Consider the following 19,903-nt stretch of genomic DNA (forward strand, 5'->3'; position numbering starts at 1 on the left):
CAGCTCTTTCCATTGGATTTAACCATCTGATATAACCCTCACAACTATTAAAATTACATTGGAAACAGCTTATTAGCACAGGAGAATTCATGTATTTTTTTTTAAAGAATATTCTATAACTACTAGAGGCCCGGTGCACGAAATTTGTGCATGGGTAGTGTCCCTAGGCCTGGCCGGTGATCAGGGCTGATCAGAGCCTTCCAGCTACTGGCCAGGGCCTACCTTCCAGTTGCTGGCTGGGGCCTTCCTTCCTCTGGCTGCTGGCTGCTGGCCGGGGCCTTCCTTTGTTCCGTGCCACCCCTGGTGGTCAGCACATGTCATAGCGAGCGATCAAATTCCCGGTCTCTCCTGGTCGAACTCCCAAGGGGACACTTTGCATATTAGCCTTTTATTTTTTATTTTTATTTTTTTAAATGTATTTTATTGATTTTTTACAGAGAGGAAGGGAGAGAGATAGAGAGTTAGAAACATCGATGAGAGAGACATCGACCAGCTGCCTCCTGCACATCTCCTACTGGGGATGTGCCCGCAACCCAGGTACATGCCCTTGACTGGAATCGAACCTGGGACCCTTCAGTCCGCAGGCCGACACTCTATCCACTGAGCCAAACCGGTTTCGGCCATATTAGCCTTTTATATAGAGAGTATAATATTCCATTTTTGTTGAAAATATTATCTACATACACAGCTGGAAGAATATGCATGGAATATTAACAGTGCTTATCTTGAGGAGATAACATTGTAGATAATTTATCTGCTGTGTTTTTTTGTTTTTTAGGTTTTCACAGTGGACTTGGATATTTTCTTGTTAGAAATGTTATTTAAAAGTATTTTTAACATCTTTCTATTTTTTTCTTTAAAGTGAAAGATAACTTTTTTTAACACTTCTTGTCATGCAGGAAAGAGGGAAGAGAATACACTAATTTGTGATTTAGAAGACTTATGGTTAACTTTAATTTAGTTTAGTCAGCAAATACTTGTTGAGTATCTACATTGTACCCAGACAGCGTCTTCCGCAGTAAACAAAGCCCCTGCGAGGAGACAGACAATAAACAAATATTTGTGTCTTGTGGTGATCAGTGCTCAGTGCCATGTAGATAAAGAATAAGATCATTGAATGTAGGGGAGAGAGGTATTATTCACCACTCTGGTGCTAAGTTTCTTCAGCTGTAAAAAGGGTTAGATGAGAGGATGATGAAATCCTTCTCTCTCTAACATTGTGATTCCTATGACTTTTGAAATAAAGTTGTGTACCTAAGCGATTATGTCACCCAGATGCAGAAATGAGTCAGTTTTACGCATTGAGATAAAAGAAATGTATTTCCTGAAATGAGTGCTTGATTAATAGCAAGAATTTTGAAAAATAAATCTGTGATGTTTCAGTAACTTGTTAATAATGAAAATCACAAATTAAGATAATGGAGCCTTAATGTTTATCAAAAGTGATAAGTAGTACAAAAGAAAATATGGCCTGGCCTGTGTGACTCAGTGGTTGAGTGTCAACTTATGAACCAGCTGATCAATGACACTTGTTTCCATCTCTCTCTTCCTCTCCTTTTCTCTCTGAAATCAATAAAAATATATTAAAAAAAGAAATATGTAGCATAAAATAAATTCCTAGGCAAATACTAACCTTTCTAAGGTTGGGGCTTGTGTATAAACGCATGAAAGCCCTGGAAAACACGAATGTGATTTTAGTTTTGTTTGTATTTTCAAATCTCTTATATGTTCATGTAGTCTGGTGATGTGAAATATTGGAGAAACACAGAACATGAAAGACATAGATATTCTTTGGATTTGGTGGCAGAACTCCAAGAGATCAAATGGGCATCATTGTAGAAATGGTGAATATTAACTTTTTAAAATGCATTGTCTTGCTCATCTGCTATTTATGGCATTATTTACAGTTGAATGGCATCTTGTATAAAATTTGCAGAATATAAGTACTTTTTTGTCACAGTATTGCCTCAAATTGGGGCAATCAAAACCATTCTTTCCTCAAATAGGAACATTTTAGGTGGCATTTATCTTCTGTCGTATTCCAGAAATGATTCCAGTGATGCTTCATACCATCTTTCCTTGTTTCAGATGTCCTCTGGCTCCTGCAGGCCTGATGTTTCAGAATCCCCTGAATTGCGTCAGAAGTCACCATTATTTCAGTTTGCTGAGGTAATACATTGAAATTTATACTTAATAAGGAAATTGTAAAATGAGCTTAAATCTGAGCTGATGACAATAACTTAAAGCAATGGTGAACTCTGCTTAGCTCAGTTGACTATAAATGGAAAAATTTAATTTTTGAAAGATAGTTGAAACTCCAGAATCTCTCAATTGAAGAATAACTATATGTGTATAAAAATTATTATTAAGTCCTGATTATTATTACACTTAAGCCTTATCAATAATTTTTATTCATGGATAGTAAAATTAAGAATATAATAGAGCCCTGGCCAGTGTGGGTCAATTGGTTGGAGCATCATCCCGCGTACTGAATGGTCTCGGGTTCAATTCCCAATCCCAGCACATTCCCAGGTTGTGAGTTTGATCCCTGGTGGGGATGCGTGCAGAAGGCAGCCAATTGGTGTTTCTCTCTATTTCTAGCTCTCTTCTGCTCCCTTTCCCTCTCTCTCTCAAATCAATTTTTAAAAATAGCATAATTGAATTATTATTAGTCACCTATCAGGTATTAAATGTGAAGACAGAAACAACTCCTGGTTGTTCATTGACTATGCATTCCTTTTTTAAAGTTCTATTTTCTTTTAATTGAAATTTCTGAAGTCTTACTGTGTTTTGTCAAACCTGTTAGGCTCAATACATCTTTAACATTGGTTGAAAGAGATGAAGTACAAAAGCACATTATCCTTGATATCAAGTTTAAAGGTCAAGACTGCTTCCCAAAATATCTTCATTTACCCCAGAACTCAATATGGAGCTTTGATTAATTAGTTTTTTCCTGAACTTTAAAGCACGTCATCTCCCTTTGATCACTGGAATTGTCTTTCACTCAACCTTTCTAACATTTGCCTGTTGCATAACCGTTTTATGCAAGGAGAGCATATTTAAGTTTCAGATTTTTTTCCCTCTCTAATGTTCTTTCCTGGTGGTTCTCAACATTTTCATTGGCAAACTGCTTTTTACAGTGGTATATTAGGCTATTCCTTTTAAGACGTTGTTTATAATATGACTAAATGCCCTGTAGATAGCACAGGAATATTATAAATTTGCTGACATGATACTCATCTATCACTTTCCTTTCTGCCTTTTTGTGGATGCACCATGAATTCCAGTTGTTTTGTACATTGTTTCCTAATGTATTAATGTAACAGGGGATTCACCCTGTTCTCCAGTAGTTATATTCATGTGAAATAGTTTTGGCCCCAACTTTGAAAGCAGAGATGCTTAACCATTGATCTCTAAACCCCTAGGGATCTAATGAAATCTCTAAAATGTTATTTGAAATTTGGTTTTGTGGACATATGTACATGTTTGTGGGTTCTACAGCACATGGAAGATTCCAAAGAGATTTCCTGATCTTTTTGGTATAAAGAGTCCCTGATGTAATATTTCTTCAGGAGCCCCCTACTCATGTCATTAACAGAATATCTGCTTTATCCCAATATTAATGTGCAAAACGACCTTTTGTTGAGAGAGAAACCTGTGAAATGCTTTTCAAAAATCTAGATGGTTTATACTGGTTCTATTTTGTCCACTGTCTGATTTAAGCCTTGAAGAAAGACATTTGTCTTTACATAAACTATTTGTCTTCTCAGACTTTTATAGAGGGTTGGTAGGAATGAAAAGTGATGTCTGAAGTAAGACCTACCTGGTGTATAATTCCCAGGACTTCAGGAAAATCCTTGTGGATTCCTATTTGCAGTCTATCACGTCTTGCACTGACAGGTTTCATGGTTAGACCAAGAGAAGGTCTACGATTTTATCCTCAATGTGTTCAGTGTCGTCAGAGCACTTGGTTAAAACTACCCATTTATGATAGTTTGTTTACATCTAGTTTGTTAAATAGGACTTGTTTTTACTTATATTTATTCTAAAAATGTTTAGATGTCTGATTTAGGACTTAGAGTAAAATTAAAATTTTCCTAATGGCTTCAGCAATGAATAAAGTCAATGATTCCATTACTTTCTCTACTCTTTCTTATCCTTAAATAGAGTTTTGATACTGTGTCCCCAAAACTGGTTTCATTATTTTTCTAGCCAACATAATTTAATTGAGATTAAAATTGATTTTTGTGGTTGAAGAGTTATGATTAAGGTACATTTTTTGCTTTGTAAGTACTCTTTGATGGAGTTGATGAGCACAATTAATTGATGAAAAATATTTTTATTGGCCTGGGAATGGGCTGACTTTATATTGTCCAGGCTTTCTGCTTTTGTGACTCACTTTCACCCTATATTGTAGCTGGACAGAGTTTGTTCACTTTGGAACCAAAATTAATAATTGACCTTGCTCTCAAAAAATCCTCGGAAAGTTTTCCGCATGGCCCTCAGTGCAAACTAATGAGGCTACCATAATTAGGGACAAGTGGAAACAAAAGTTCTCTTAGTTAAACTAAATGTGGTGTGGCAGAACCCTCTGTCCACTGTCAGGCAGCTGCAGTGTGTGTGTGTGTGTGTGTGTGTGTGTGTAAGAGAGGGAGGGAGGGAGAGAGGGAGCGCATCTATACTAATAAAAAAGTAATATGTTAATTAGACCAGAAGACTTCCAGACAAAGCCAGGGGCTTGGCCGGCCTGCAAACTGCCCTCAAAGGGTCCTCAGCCCCTCGCCCAGGCTGGCCACGCCCCCCAGCGGGGACCCTTACCCGATGGGGGTGTGGCCAGCCTGCAAACAGCCATCAGCCCCTCGCCCAGGCCACCACGCCCCCCAGCAGGGGGACCCTCAACCCGTTGGGGGCATGGCCAGCCTGAAAATGGCCATCAGCACCTTGCCCAAGCTGGCCCCACCCCCCAAGGTAACCCCCACCCTGACCCAGGACCCCCTTCAGGATAGACCAGCTGGCCCCCACCCATGCACCAGGCCTCTATCTATACTATTAAAAGGGTAATATGTTAATTAGACCAGGAGACCATCCAGACATCCTTCCAGACAAAGCCATGGTGGCAGGGCCAAGGCAGAGGCGGTTATGGGGTGATCAAGTCAGGAGGGGAAGGCAGTTGGGGGCGAGCAGGCTGACAGGGGGGGCAGTTGGGGGGCAGAAGGCTGGCAGGGGGCCAGTTGGGGGGTGATCAGGCTGATGGGGGGGGCAGGTTGAGAGTGAGCAGAGCTCGGTGGGGGGGGGCAGTTGGGGGTGAGAAGGCTGGCAGGGGGGGCAGTTGGGGTCGAGCAGGCCAGCAGGCAGAGTAGTTAGGGGCAATCAGGCAGGCAGGCAGGTGAGCAGTTAGGAGCCAGCAGTCTCGGATTGCAAGAGGGATGTCCAACTGCCGGTTTAGGCCCGATCCACAGGGATGGGGCCTAAACCGGTAGTCGAGATGGGGATGGGGCCTAAACCGGCAGTCAGACATCCCCCAAGGGGTCCAAGATTGGAGAAGGTGTAGGCCAGGCTGAAAGCCAACCCCCTGCCCCCCTGCACGAATTTCGTGCACCGGGCCACTAGTGGTATTATGAACAATTTGTTGAGTTCTATTGCTCTATTATCATGGCTTATTTTCTTGCCATATCCTATAAAATGGAGACTGACATTATCGATTTACAGTTGGGAAAAATCACAGAAAGATTAGCTGAGCAGTGCAAGGTCATGTAGCTAGTGAGGAACATATCTAAGATACCAGATACCCTGTCCCACATCCATATGCTTTTCCAATATTGTTTTATAACTGTGCCTAAGCAGAAAACAGCTTGGGGGGTAGTGGTGTAGGGAAGAGAGAAAGTGACTGTCTTTACTTGCAGCTTCCAACTTTTAATAATATTTTAAGAAATCCATTGAAATAAGGAAATTCATCTCAACAGGTATCAACTGCTATTTGACATGTAGCTAATACCCTTACAAGAGACATGGCAAATGAGCCAAACTCAGTCTTTGTTCTTTAAATCACCTGTTTTTAGAAGCATGGCCTTTGTCTTCCTTTATAATTTGCACTGTTCTTCTAAAAGGGATTGAGTGTGATGACTCATGTCTTAATCTTCATCAGTGTCTACAGTGGGAATATATGGCAAAATCTATTACTCTGACATGGGAAAATGTTTTTGTGCATTAAAAACTACTTGTTTCCTTTCAGATATCTTCAAGTACATCCCACCCTGATGCTCCTTCAAAACAGTGTCAAGCATCAGCCTTGTTTCAGTTTGCAGAGGTATGGCCTTCTTCTTCTTCTTCTTTTAAAATACTTATAGGGCTCAGAAAACTTACTGAACTCCGGGAAATACTGGAGTGAAGTTTTAATAATGTATAGCGAACTTTAGGTGTGCCTCTTCCCTTTCTGACATAATACACATAACTGAATACTTACTGTTTTTTTTGCTGTCTTTGCTGTAATCGTAGTCAGAACAGCTCCATATAGAATACCCATTTTGTAACCATTCATTAAAGAGTTCATTCAGAATAAGCACTTTCTAGTAAATCTTTATTTCATTTTTGCCTTGTTTTTAATTTATTTTTAAAGCTTGGAAAAACTGCTGTCAACATGAATGCCATAGGATTCCAATTTATTAAATTTTCCTAATAGTGAAATTATATGCTGTAAGTCATGAATAACTCTCACAGCAATGCAGTAGTGAATCTGACCTGTGAAATCATCAGTGATTAGCTTTCACTGTGGTATAGCTTCAGCCAGTGTTTTCATTAATCCCAGGCTTGGGTCCAGTCAGCTCTTGCAGGATCTCGGATTTCTTTTATTTGTCAGCCAGAGACAGAGCACACACTAGAGAGCATTTTTTTGGTAGATATGATTAGGAGGCAAATATGATAGGCTTGATATGGCCATAAGGCACTGGCTTCCTCCATAGGCTCGTTTCCAATGAGCACTATATAACAAATCATAAAATGTATATATAGTTCTTGAAAATAAGATGCTGTCTGCTTTAGGTCTTTCCCCCTTTTCCTTTATATTAATTCCAGTAAAAAGCATATCATAAACTGATCAGCCCCATATGGGGTTGAGAGAAAATGACAAGCAGGACTTTTCTGTGTAGTATTGGTGTTTTGAATCACTTTGATTCGTTGAATAGAATGCTGCATAAGTGAAATATAAAATGATATCCTTTTGGCAGAAGTAAACCTGGCATCTTACTTTGAAAACTATAAAAATTACTTTCAGCCCTTAAGTCAAAAGCTGCTTCCTCTTGGGACAGTTGTGTCAACCCCTGTGACTTTATAGCACAGTTGGCCTGCTCATCTTTTCGGTCTCACTTTAGCTGTTGAGGGTGATGCAATGAAAATGGCAAAAACAGTATCAAATGCTATCATTTCATTAAGAACAATTTGCTTGATGAATTTGAATAAATTAAGATATTATTATAATTTTTCATTAGGATAGTCTGTTTTCTAAATTTATCTTTAATCTTGATACCTGAGTGAATCCCATCCAACTTTTTAGAAACACTTCCTCCAAAACAGAATGTATTTGCCACATATTGTGTTTGATTAAATTCTGCACTCCAGCATGAATTTTAGAAAGGCAGTAGCTCATCTTTGACACACTTGATATTTACACCTTACCTACCAAGAGTATTCAACTTAACATGTAAGTACAGGATACGTCAGCAGGTGCTGGTGCATTCCTAACACCCATCGCCACAGAGAATGTGATCGTTATTTGAGCGATACCATCATTAGATTTATTAAGAGCTCCTGGAGCCCTGGGCAGCTCTGAAGGAGCAGTTTGATGCTGTAACAGCCTGTGTCCTGTGACTCTGGAGGACCAGATTTTGTGCCTCTGTAGCAAGTCAGTTTGTCCTGACTGCTCAGTGTATGCGTCCCTCCAAGCAGGAGGAGGTCCTCCCCACCCAGGGGAGAAAAGAACCTCTTCTGACTTGGACGTTGTGCAAGGAGACGTTTCCTTGCACAGATGTCTTCTCAGTAGCACTTGTCTCCTGAGGTCTTCATTATTTTGGCCATGGGATATATAGAAGATTTGAGGAAGCTTAACAAAATCGTTTTGGAAACTTATTAGTTGTAGTTTCAAGACATCGTAATGGAGGAAGGCATGCATGATGGGAAAACAAAATGTTTCCCCTAAGATCAAAAGCAATATCCCCTCCCAACTCAGTATATTATTTTTCCTAGTTATATTTTGCCTAGTTTGATAATGTGAGCCTTTTAATTCCTAAGCAAATTAAACAAGTTATAACATACCTCGTTATTGAGTAAACATTATATGTGATTATGTGAGAGAAGTACTTGATTCTCTCCAATATGTAATTTCTCTATAATTTTCCTCCACTGACCCAAGAAAACCCTAAGTAAGGTTCAATCTCTTAGCACCTTATGAGTTGACCTTTTTGTCAGCCTAATACTGTGCTGGCTTATTTAAAACTAAACAAGACTTAACTAGGTGAACTATGAGCATGTATATTGCAGAAATAGAATAGGCTGTAATTACTGTGATCATATCCCTAAAGCTCTTATAATTACTTCATAAAACACCCATCACCTTTGAGAAAACACAGAGACTCTAGTAATTCTTGTTTTAATTAGTCTTAGTAGAGGTTCTAAAACTTTAAATAACACCAGAGTCACCCTCAAGTCATTTTCATCACAGATTGCTGAGCCCCACCCCCAAAGTCTCTGACTTACTGAGTCTGGAGTAAGGCCTGAGAATTTGCATTTCCAAAAAGTTTACTATCAGGAAATAAGAGTTTGAGACCATTGCTCTATAATTTAAAAATTTTACTAAAAGCTGTCTATTCGTCATTATTAAGGCACTTCCTAGTATTTCTGGGACCTCTTAGGGAAAGGATGAAGTGAGGAAGGGATGGACGTGTAATAGAAAATTTCCCAGTGCGCCACTTTATACCCCCATCCCTTTTCATAGGGATTCTCACTCCTATTACGTATACTTTTAATTAAAATTTTTTTATATAATTTAGAAATCAATTTACTGTTTTAAAGTGTTTAGCTATAATTTCATTTTAAGATCAGGCTTATAAAATTCTTAGAGACCATTCCTGTTAATTTAATTTGCAGTTGTCGGTAACTCCAGGAAGAGATTAGCTAGATCTACTCTTGGCAATGAGTCATTTATTGTGCAACATCATTATCCTAGAAACACACCCTTTAAAAAAACTATAAGCCTTGGGCATTTCTTTAAATTGAAAATGTTTTTCTTTCATAATGAATCCTAAGTCTCTGCCTTGCAAGCTGAGAAGGACATTTTTTCTTATTAACCAAACCTGATAAGTTTTAATACTGAGGTTAACCTATACCAGTGATGGCGAACCTATGACACGCGAACTCATTTTTTTGGTTGATTTTTCTTTGTTAAATGGCATTTAAATATATAAAATAAATATCAAAAATATAAATCTTTGTTTTACTATGGTTGCAAATATCAGAAAATTTCTATATGTGACACGGCACCAGAGTTAAGTTAGGGTTTTTCAAAATGCTGACACGCCGAGCTCAAAAGGTTCACCATCATTACCTATACGGAGCCATGAAACTGAGTGAAGAACATTTTTCTTGTAGGTTTAAATGAATGCTCACATTTAAAAGGAGAAAATATGTCTGCTCTGTAAGATCTAGAAAGAAATAATAGAGTACAGAACCTGCTTTCCCCCATGTCAGCCTGTCTCCCATTCCTTATTGACACTCAAATTCGCCTAGATTTAACCCAGCCCATGGGAAGAGTCATCACTGTTTCCAGGCCCCTATCATTAAGTTGGTTAGAGTGAGTTTCCTAGCTGCATCTTTCATTGTTTACAGGTAAAGTAACACATCTGTCACTTTTTAGATCTCATTTACTGAAGACTAATGAGCAAAATGTAAAGCCTGAAGGGAGCTCTTGTCTTCCATTATTTAACAAATCTGAAAGCCATGTCCATATTCTCTGCTCTGTGGCTGACTCTTACACTTAGAGCATATCTTTGCATTGAAAAATTACATATTTATTTGGAAGACAAAGAGCTAACCTGGATGATTTAGACAAATAGATTTGAATATTAAACTTAAAAGGTATTTTCTTTGCCAATATAAATACACCAAGTTTAAGTCATTATCAGAAGTGAATATATGCAATAGGTGCAAATTTCAGGCATTTGTTTTCATGATGAAATGCCCAGTGTGTTACAGAATATTGCATTAAAAAAAAAACTCCATATACTCACACTGCAGCTATTCAGTGTGAGAATATTACATGTTTTATTGGAAGCATTAATATTTCTTTAGGGTATGGTAGACCAGTCATCTCACTTTGTTCATTTTTTCTTTGATTCAGTTATTTATTCAGTTATTGGTCATTTTCTCACAGGGTACAATGTTTATGGTACGCCTTGTAATTGCAGAAGACTTTCCACCATTACCTAATTGGCAATTTTTATCTTTACCACCTGCACTCCTATACCTCAGGCCAGCTAAAAGATTAGTAAATTAACATCCAGGGTGAGATTTTTCCTAGCACTTTTGCTGTGCCTCATGTACTATTACACCTAACCTTTTTATAAAAAAAATCAAAACATTACATAATAACTGGAGGAGAGACTACAGTGGAGTTAACAGATTGTCAAGCACCATTAATTCAAGGAAAATGAAAAGCAAAGCAGGAACATACTATGCAGTATGGCCCCCTAGTGCCCTCTACCCAGGAGTGTAGCAACATGCACTTCTACCACTAGCTGACCAACATGAAAAACATACATTAACTATATTGTTCTTACTTGAAAGGATATGTGTGTCTTAAATAGGAAAAAAAACACAAATAAAAAATGGGGGGGGGTTGGGGGGATGGGGAATGAAGTGGTATAACGTGTAACAAATGGTCATTGTACAAGCTATGCCTATAATTGAAACCCACAGAGTAGATGAGATTACGAAGAGAATCATGTGTAAGTAAAAAGAGGGGATCTTAAGACAAAACCCTGAGGGATCACTATAGCGGGGAGAGCCAGCAAAGGAGAACAACAACTGGTGGCCTGAGAGTAGAACAAGCACCCTGCACTGATAGAAGTCCAGGGAGGAGTTCTCCAGAGAAGGACCAGCCATGTGAATGCTGCAGAGAAATAGAGAGAAGGCTCCAGCATTGGACATTAACATATATTTGCTTTTTCAGTCCCCACCCCAATTAATAAGCCAAAGATATTTTTAGAAAGCATACCTTGTCACTAAGACATTACATGAAAAATTTCTTTAAAAATATATTTTTATTGATTTCAGAGAGGAAGGGAGAGGGAGAGAGAGATAGAAACATCAATGATGAGAGAGAATCATTCATCGGCTGCCTCCTGCATGCCCCATACTAAGGATTGAGCCCACAACCCAGGCATGTGCCCTGACTGGGAATCAAACCGCAACCTCCTGGTTCATAGTTCAATGCTCAACCACTAAGCCACGCCAGCCGGGCTAAAAATTTTACTGTTACATAAATGTTGGACTAAAACACATTGATCCTTTCCACACATGCCCCTTTGGAAATCAGCTTTCCAGCAACTTGAAGTATTTAAAATACTTCCCTATACCTACACAATTTTCCTCTCAGGGGCAATGAGGAAAATTGTTCTTGCTAAACCCAGGTGATTCCTTTTGAAAGGCAAGGAACCGTTCTCAAGCCCTGACTCAGACAGCTGAGCATAAACTCAGATGGCACATAATACATCCATGCCCTCACTAGTTCTTCACTGAGCCTTGGTTGTGCCATGCACTGCTTTAGGCACAAGATATATGGTGGTGAACAAACACCTATAGAATCAGGGAGCATAAATCTACAAAAGCGACAGCAGAGGGAGCCAGTGGAAGAACTAGAAACAGTGTCATGGGCTATCCCTGCTGCTCTATCCAGCTTGTTATCCTTCAGCAGTTCTTGAGGGTGTCATATGGTTATGTGACAGATGTAATATTCTGCACTTTATTAAATTTAACAATAATCCTCTGACATTGCAGTTTTTAATTCTTTTCCAATTTCAGTGTATAACTAATTTTTGCAATTGTACTAAAAGAGTTTATGTTTATTAGTGTTAATGATAGATCCTTATTACTAATATATGCACTACTTATTAAAAACATAATATGGGCTCAGCACTGTGCCAAACCCTTCACCAACATAAAATTTAATCTTCACAACAGTAATATGAGGCAGGTATTATTTTTTCTGTTTTGAAGATGAGGTAAATGAGGCTCAAAGTCTTAATTATTTGCTTAACTCCACACAGCAAAAAGTTAATGAAGGCACATCTGTCTGACAAAAAAGCCATGTTCTTTCTATTATACAACCTTGGTTTAAGAGATGCATTTATGTTCAGTTCTTCCTTCAAGTTAGTGCAAATCGGTGATTATATTAATGTGTTTGTTTCTATTAGTCTGGCGATAAGGTGAGTAATTAAATTCAACTTGTCTAGAAAAAGTAGAAGTGGCATATATCAGAAAGTCCAGCTAAAGGAAATGTTCCAAACTTCAGAAAGATTGAGCCTCATAAATTGATCTTATAAAGAAAAATAAGTGATTATGATGAATAGGAAAGGACTCTGTGAAAAATGATAGTACCTAGGAAGAAAAAGTCCTTAAAACTTCTCAAACTAGGCCCTTGTAAATAGCCCAGGTAGCTTATTAAATATTTGCCTCTACAAAGGCCTCTTATGCTGCAGATCTTTTAGGGAGAATTCCCGCCAGCAGCAAAGCACCCAGACCAGCAGTTCCTCAACCTGTGGGTCGCGACCCCTTTGGGGGTCGAATGACCCTTTCACAGGCGTCGCCTAAGACCATCAGAAAACATATATAATTACATATTGTTTTTGTGATTAATCACTATGCTTTATTATGTTCAATTTGTAACAATGAAAATATATCCTGCATATCAGATATTTACATTACGATTCATAACAGCAAAATTACAGTTATGAAGTAGCAACGAAAATAATTTTATGGTTGGGGGACACCACAACATGAGGAACTGTATTTAAGGGTCACGGCATTAGGAAGGTTGAGAAACACTGACCTAGACTCTCCTGCAGCTGACAGCTCCATAGACTCCCCTGAGGGCGGGGCTGGGGTCACCTATGGCAGGATTGCCTCCTAAAGGGAACTGAGCAGTATCTCTGTCTTAAACGGAGAAAGAATTCAGAATCACAAAGAATACAAAAAGCCAGCTAGCTGCTCTAATGATGACAGAACTTCTTCAGGGAAAGCACACTTTGTGAAGATCCTTACCATGTGTCCTTCTGAGTTCTCTACTGAGTTAGGGTAGAAATGGAAAATGAAATTTTCATAGAAAAGTGACAAAGGACAGTGCTGTTCATTGTTATCAATGCCTGGCTACTGTTTAGCCAAACTGGAAGGAGAGTATGCAGTCAGTGTAATATTGTATGTATATGTGTGTGCTACAACATAGGTCCTTAATTGTACAACTTATTTAGATTTGTGGTCTTAATTGCCAATCCTTGTGTGTACTTAGAACATAGTCTCAAAGGCAGAGCCAATATTTTATATACAATTCTTAGCTCCCCAGCTCCTACCATACTGCTTAGGACATTTATATTGGACTCTCAAAAAAATATTTGACTTGGTATTCTTTCCTCAGAGCTCCCAAACATATTACTTTGCACAATTAACTAGTCACTTTAGTAATTACAAATTGGCTCTAAATAGCTCTTTTATATATGACCAGTTGATGAGTTGATACTTATCTAGAATGGAAATGTATGTCTTCTTGTAAGGTTAGAATTAAATCTAAAGCCTGGAATATAAAAGATAATACTCTTGTCATTAAATAGCCACCATAGTCATGCCTGTTTTTTTGTTGCTGCTTTGGAGATTATTTACTAAAATTGGTTTGAAAATTATAATCCCAAGCATGCCACATTTAAAGTTATTTGGTACTTGGGAACAATGATGTTCTCATAAACTAAGGAAAGTTCCTGAATGTATGAATGGGAAGCAAGAATTCTGATATCACAATTAATATTCTTTATATGAATTGTTTTTAATATAGATTTCTTCCAACACTTCGCAGTTGGGTGGTGCCGAACCTGTAAGACGCTGTGGAAAGTCTGCACTCTTTCAACTAGCAGAGGCAAGTTTCTAAGAATATACCGAGATGAGATATGCAGAGGTGGAAATTACAGAAATTAATCATATTCCTTTAACTGTACCATTTCACCTTTGTCCGTAAAGTGTATTGTATCTAATTTTCAACAATGAGAGGGTTAACCTTAAATTTAGAAAAAGAAAAAAAAAAGGCGTCTTGTTACTAAAAGTCATTAAGCATTGAAAAAGGTTACCCAGGGAAATTGCAAAATCCTTTTCACAGGTAGTAATATTTTAAAGTAAGGTCAGTTTTGTCTCTCTCATCAGTTAAATAAGTCCAGCTTGAACCCAGAAGAATGGTCCAGGCCCTTTTCCTCTTTGCGGATTCTCTTGTAACATCGGTAAATCCCTAGAATAGAATGCACTACTTTTAAACCAGGTGGTTGATGTTTTAATTTTTGTTGTTTTTAGAGAAGAACTCAAATGACATGTTCTAAGTCAGGTTTTATAACATCTGTCAGTTGTACATCTGATCTGACATGGATTTAAAATTCCTTTGGCAAAGTAAAAAATGTGTTTTTATAAACCCTATGAGGTGGGTGATGGGTTGGGGAGGACGATGCCAGGAGTTTTTAGAGTGGGCAGGAGAGGTGACTTTGCCAAGCTGTGACTGCTCTGCCTTAAGGGAACTCGTGGAAAAATGTTTTTAGGACACTATAGTAACAGTTCTTTCTTCTGGTGAGACAAATTAGGAGGTAAAAAAAAAAATGGGTAACCAAAATCTCTTATAAACTTTTTTTCCTCTCATGTTTCTGACTTCCTTCCCATGAGTTCCTTCTGAGGTGTTTTGTTGTTGTTGTTTTTAGTGATATAGTTCTTTTACAAATCTTAAGTAGTTTGTTAATTTAATGGGATGGCCTGTCATTTTCCAAATTTTATGGCAGCTTATATCAAAAAATTTAGGAGTTTTAAATGTCTTAACATTAAGCTTTTCAAGTTTAGCCAGATCCAAATTAGAAATATAAAAATATAAAGGTCTGAAACAATAAAGAAGTATATAAACAGCAGAATAAACTAATCTATTATTGTCTGACATTAAGCTGACCAGCTTCTGTGTGAGATAAACTCAGACCCAAATAAAGATCTGCAAATGACTAGAAAACTTAACAAAGACCACAGGGAATCCTTCCTTCCTATCTAATAATAGACAAACATGGTAATTGACCATACCTTCGCTACGCCTCCCATTGGCTAATCAGCGTGTGCGGAGTGCGGCGAGAGCCTCTTCTCTGCGAGCCTCTTCTACCTCCACGGCAGTGTTAAGGATGTCCGACTGCTCCCCTCAGTCCTAAGCAGGCAGTCAGACATCTTCTGAGGGCTTCTGGACTGTGAAAGGGGGCAGGCCAGACTGAGGGACACCCCTCCTGAGTGCACGAATGTTGTACATCAGGCCTCTAGTAGTTTTAATAAAATAGAAGGATCTCTTACCCTTTGAGACAGCATGGAGAGACCTGGAGAGTGTTATGCTAAGAGAAATAAGCCAGTTAAAGAAAGACAAGTATCACATGATCTCACTCATATGTGGAATCTAATGAACAAAATAAACTGATGAACGGAGTGGATCCAGAGACATGGAAGCATGGAACAGAGTGCGGAATCTCAGAGGGAAGGCGGAGGAGGATGGGTGGGTGGGAATAGATCAACCAAAGAACTTGTAAGCAAATATGTATAACCCATGGACACAGACAATAGGATGGTGTAGGCCTGGGGTGGGGGTGGAGATGGATTAGAAGAGGTCAGTGGGGGAGAGAGGGGACATATTTAATACTGTCAACAATAAAGATTAAAAAAAAAAGAAAGCAAAAGAAGTGGGCGAGTCAGTAGCAAAGTACTACTGCAGGTAGAACTTCAATAGTAAGGATCTTGCGTATAGTGTGCCTTTGGAGTTAGAGTTGTAAACAGGACTTTGTAAACAGAGAGACTATGAGGCCATGAATTTTTCTAGTGTCTTTCAGACTATATAGATTGTTAAGACAGTTTATTTGAACGAAGTGATTATCACCTGGCTGGTGTTGCTCAGTGTTGAGCTTCAATCCTTGAACCAGGTGGTCACAGTTCATTTCCCAGTCAGGGCACGTGCCAGGTTGTGGACTCCCTCCCGAGTAGAGGGCTTGCAGGAGGCAGCTAATCAATGATTCTCTCTCATTAATGTTTCTATCTCTCTTCCTTCCTATCTCTGAAATAAAAACAAACAAACAAATAAATAAATAACAAAACCTGCTAAAAGAAGCGATTATCTTGCTTGAATATTAGGAATGTGTTGCCCTCTCTTCAGTTCCTAGTTGTGTGTGTTACACATATATACAAACACATACACATGGTTTTTATTTCTGTTTTTTAAATTTAAGTATAGAAAAAAGCAAAAATATTAATTTGAAAAGACATGTGCTCCCCTAAGTTCATTGCAGAACTATTTACAATAGCCAAGAATTGGAGGCAGCCTCAATGTCTATCCATAGATGAATGGATCTATATGGTTTTTAAAATATTAAACACTAAATTGTAAAACACCTAACTTTTATATTAATATGTCTTTATTAAACAGTTTTGTGTTAGAAAAGTGTGGACCTTTGAGGACCTTTGCTGTGGAGCTGGGCGTGCTAGAGAGATGAATTTTCTTTCTTTGGCATAAGTCATTTAAAAAAAGGATTCCCTATTAAATCAGAGCTCATTAAAAAAGAACACTCTCCTAATTTGTAGGGATGCATCCCAAATATGAAACAGATGCTATGGTCTAACAGATGTTTGAATGCTGGGATCATAATTTAAAGGGGTAAAATGACTGCAATAAGCCTATTCCAATTATAGCAAATCAACTTATACTCAGACTTAGTTTCTTATAACATCTGAGTAAAACTACATGCTTTTTATGAAACAGGGTCGCTAAAAAATAATTTACCAAGAAAATCTTCTAACATTATTTCTCCCACATGAATGTGATGCCATAATGCCAATAGACTGTTTTAGAATAACATCCTGAAGCTTCCCAGTTTCTAATTAAACATAAATATGTGCACAATGGATTAATCAGCATCTCCAAATAATCACCAATAGAAATAGGCTTCCTCAATTTATTTTATTCCATGTGTACTGGGTGCTCATTTTTCTTGAACAAAACGTAATATTTCATTATGTTGGGTGCCTCTTTAAATAAGCATAACAGGATATTGAGGAGGATTTTTTCTTTTGGCCAGAATTAGTGGTATTGTCTGAAATCTGAAGGAATAGCTTTCAGTTATCCCATCCCACAGCGAAAGCCTACAAGAGGCCACCTCCAATATAGGCCAGACCCTTCTCTTGGGATTTATAAGGAGATACTAATTCTGTCTCATATACTTACTGTGCAGAGGTTTTTCCTCTCATCCCCTCCCTTAACCCAAGTCATCAGTGAGTGGGGAGATATCATAGGCTATCTAATCATCTAGAATACTTTGGCTTTTCTCCCTGACCATCAAACTGAAGGCAGCTCTAAGAGTACCCCTACTAAAGGTTGGGGGTGGTACCTACAAGAAGTGTCAAGAAGCAAGAAATGTTTTAGACATAGATTTACTGCTGTATCCTTCACCCATCTGAGCAGGCAAAAAAGAACTGGAGGAAGTTGGCAGCAGGGAGAGACTTGGAATGCCTGCTGCACTCCATTTTGGCATTGTAGAGATGTGTGAGTTCCCTGGGGTCTAGTGGACACATAGGAGGTAGTCCAGCTTGATCAGACAAGTGGCCATGGGGCAGTCATGGGGAGGGGTTGGCAGAGAGCCAACCTGGCACAGTGGGGCAGGCTCCTGCACCAGGAAATACTCAGCAGAGATGGTTTTGCTCAGGACACTGATGAGCTCCCATAAGCAGGTGTGATCTTCAGCAGTTTCTATCTGTACCGCTGTCCTGGTACTAAAATACTTGCTATTGTTAGAGCAAAGACTGTGAACTACATCCCCTGAGTACCTTGCAGCAATGCTGCCAGCATCCCTGATCCAACAACTAGAGGGAACACGGCCTGCAGGACTCTGTCCCAGCCCTGAGACCACATCCCTTCTGACCAGTCAGCACCCCACCTATTAAATATTTTGCATATCATCCCTGTGCTTGGCATCCCCTGACAAGGTCATTCAGTCTTATGGAGAGTTAACAGGAACAAACAATAAAGAGAGACATACCCATGGGCAGTTAGTTTTACTTCCACCATTTCTTCTTCTGTCCACTAAACCAGAATGTTTAGGCCTTATGAAGGAAGGTCTAGGAACCAGCCAGCCCAAGAACTAACCACTCACCCTTCCCCAGTTCCATTCCTGTGGGCTGTCATGGGAGGAGGAGTGAATGAGGAGAACTCCCTAAAATAGGGAGAAATGCTTACAAGAAATGTCTTCTCTTTGGTGAGAAGCAAGAATTATTATAGGCATATATTTATTGCTGGGCCCTACAGGCCCTCAAGCAGGCAGAAAGAAAATTGAAAAAGTTGACAGCAGACACAAAGAGACTTGGATCGGCCTACACTCTTAGTGTTGGCATTGTAAGCACCCCTGTCTATTTCCCTGGACCAAAAGATACGCTGGGGAAGGCCCTTCTTTGAGCATTTGATTGGCATTTTAAACTGGGTGAACTGTTAATAGCTGAAAGTGACCTGAAAATTCTGGGATCTGTTCCAGGTGTTTTTTAGGAATCTATTCCAACTGGGAAGAGAGATTTGGCATAGTGCTGCTGAGGTTAGGAAATTGAGAGAAATATAATGCTTTTATGTTTGAACCTCCATGAGGATCATACTGTTCAGTTAATCAGTTACTTAATTGGTGCAGTTCCTATAATGTATTGTGTTTCCTTTCATTTTGAAATTAATTAGGTCAGGTCATCTAAAGATCTGCAAAGCAACACAGCACCTCCCCCTCTCCCCTGCCCTGATATCACTGTGAATCATAGTTGCTATAGTTGGAGGACACTTAGAGACATCTTTACCTGTACATTTTAGCAAAGAACATTTCTACACTTGGAAGATCTCTGGTACCAAATTGCCTAGTATACTAAGTGGGACAGTTTATTCATTCATTCTAAGGACTAATAATTATTGAAGGTCTGCTCCATGCCAATACAGTGAGGCTGCTGAAGCTTCCTGCATGGGGATATACAAGTATTGTTATTATGATGAGACAACTGTGAGCCTTCTTCTAAGTGGTGCAGGGATGCTTTGCCTCCAGATACAGTTTTGACGTTTTGGTGTGCCACTAGGGGCTGGAGCATAAGCCTAAAATTATTACTGTTTGTTTTACTTCTAATTTTTCTGAAATAATTTTATGTGTTATTTTAAATAGGTTATAAATTTTTTTGTTCATACAGTTTTGCTTTTATTAGACTATAAATTTTAATAGCTGATTTTATGTGCAAGTTTTATTATCTAACCTAAGATAATAACTGACATTTATTATCTACTGTGTGCTACACGCTTTTCTAAGTACTTTATATGTACTCACTGAATTTTCACACCCATTCTCTGAGGGTAGGTACTGTTATCTTTCCTTTTCTACACATTAGGAAACAAAAGGGCAGAGAGGTTTTGTGTCTGGCCTAAGGTCACGGGGATAGGAGGTGTTAGGGCCTCTGTAGAAACCTAGGCAGTCTGCCCCCACTGCCTGGGCTCTTCAACACTGGGCTATGCTGTCACCTTGTTTTAGATGAGTATAAAGGCTGTGCAAGCTGCTTGTTAGAGGAGTTTGCATATTATAGACGGGTCCAT

The 19,903-nt window shown here is 38.8% G+C and overlaps 1 protein-coding gene across 7 annotated transcripts in view; it reads left to right on the forward strand.

Annotated features, from left to right (window-relative positions):
• The window catches only part of BBX (BBX, HMG-box containing), a 290,219-nt gene that overhangs the window by 221,595 nt on the left and 48,721 nt on the right, over window positions 1-19,903 (forward strand). For all 7 annotated transcript variants that reach the window (XM_006090071.3, XM_014456988.2, XM_023754948.1 and 4 more), the window contains 3 exons: window positions 2,089-2,169; window positions 6,233-6,307; window positions 14,090-14,170. In XM_006090071.3, the coding sequence (XP_006090133.1) occupies window positions 2,089-2,169; window positions 6,233-6,307; window positions 14,090-14,170 (237 nt within the window). The remainder of the gene's footprint in view (window positions 1-2,088; window positions 2,170-6,232; window positions 6,308-14,089; window positions 14,171-19,903) is intronic.

Source organism: Myotis lucifugus, unplaced genomic scaffold, assembly GCF_000147115.1.
Source record: "Myotis lucifugus unplaced genomic scaffold, Myoluc2.0 scaffold_67, whole genome shotgun sequence".
NCBI lineage: Eukaryota > Metazoa > Chordata > Mammalia > Chiroptera > Vespertilionidae > Myotis > Myotis lucifugus.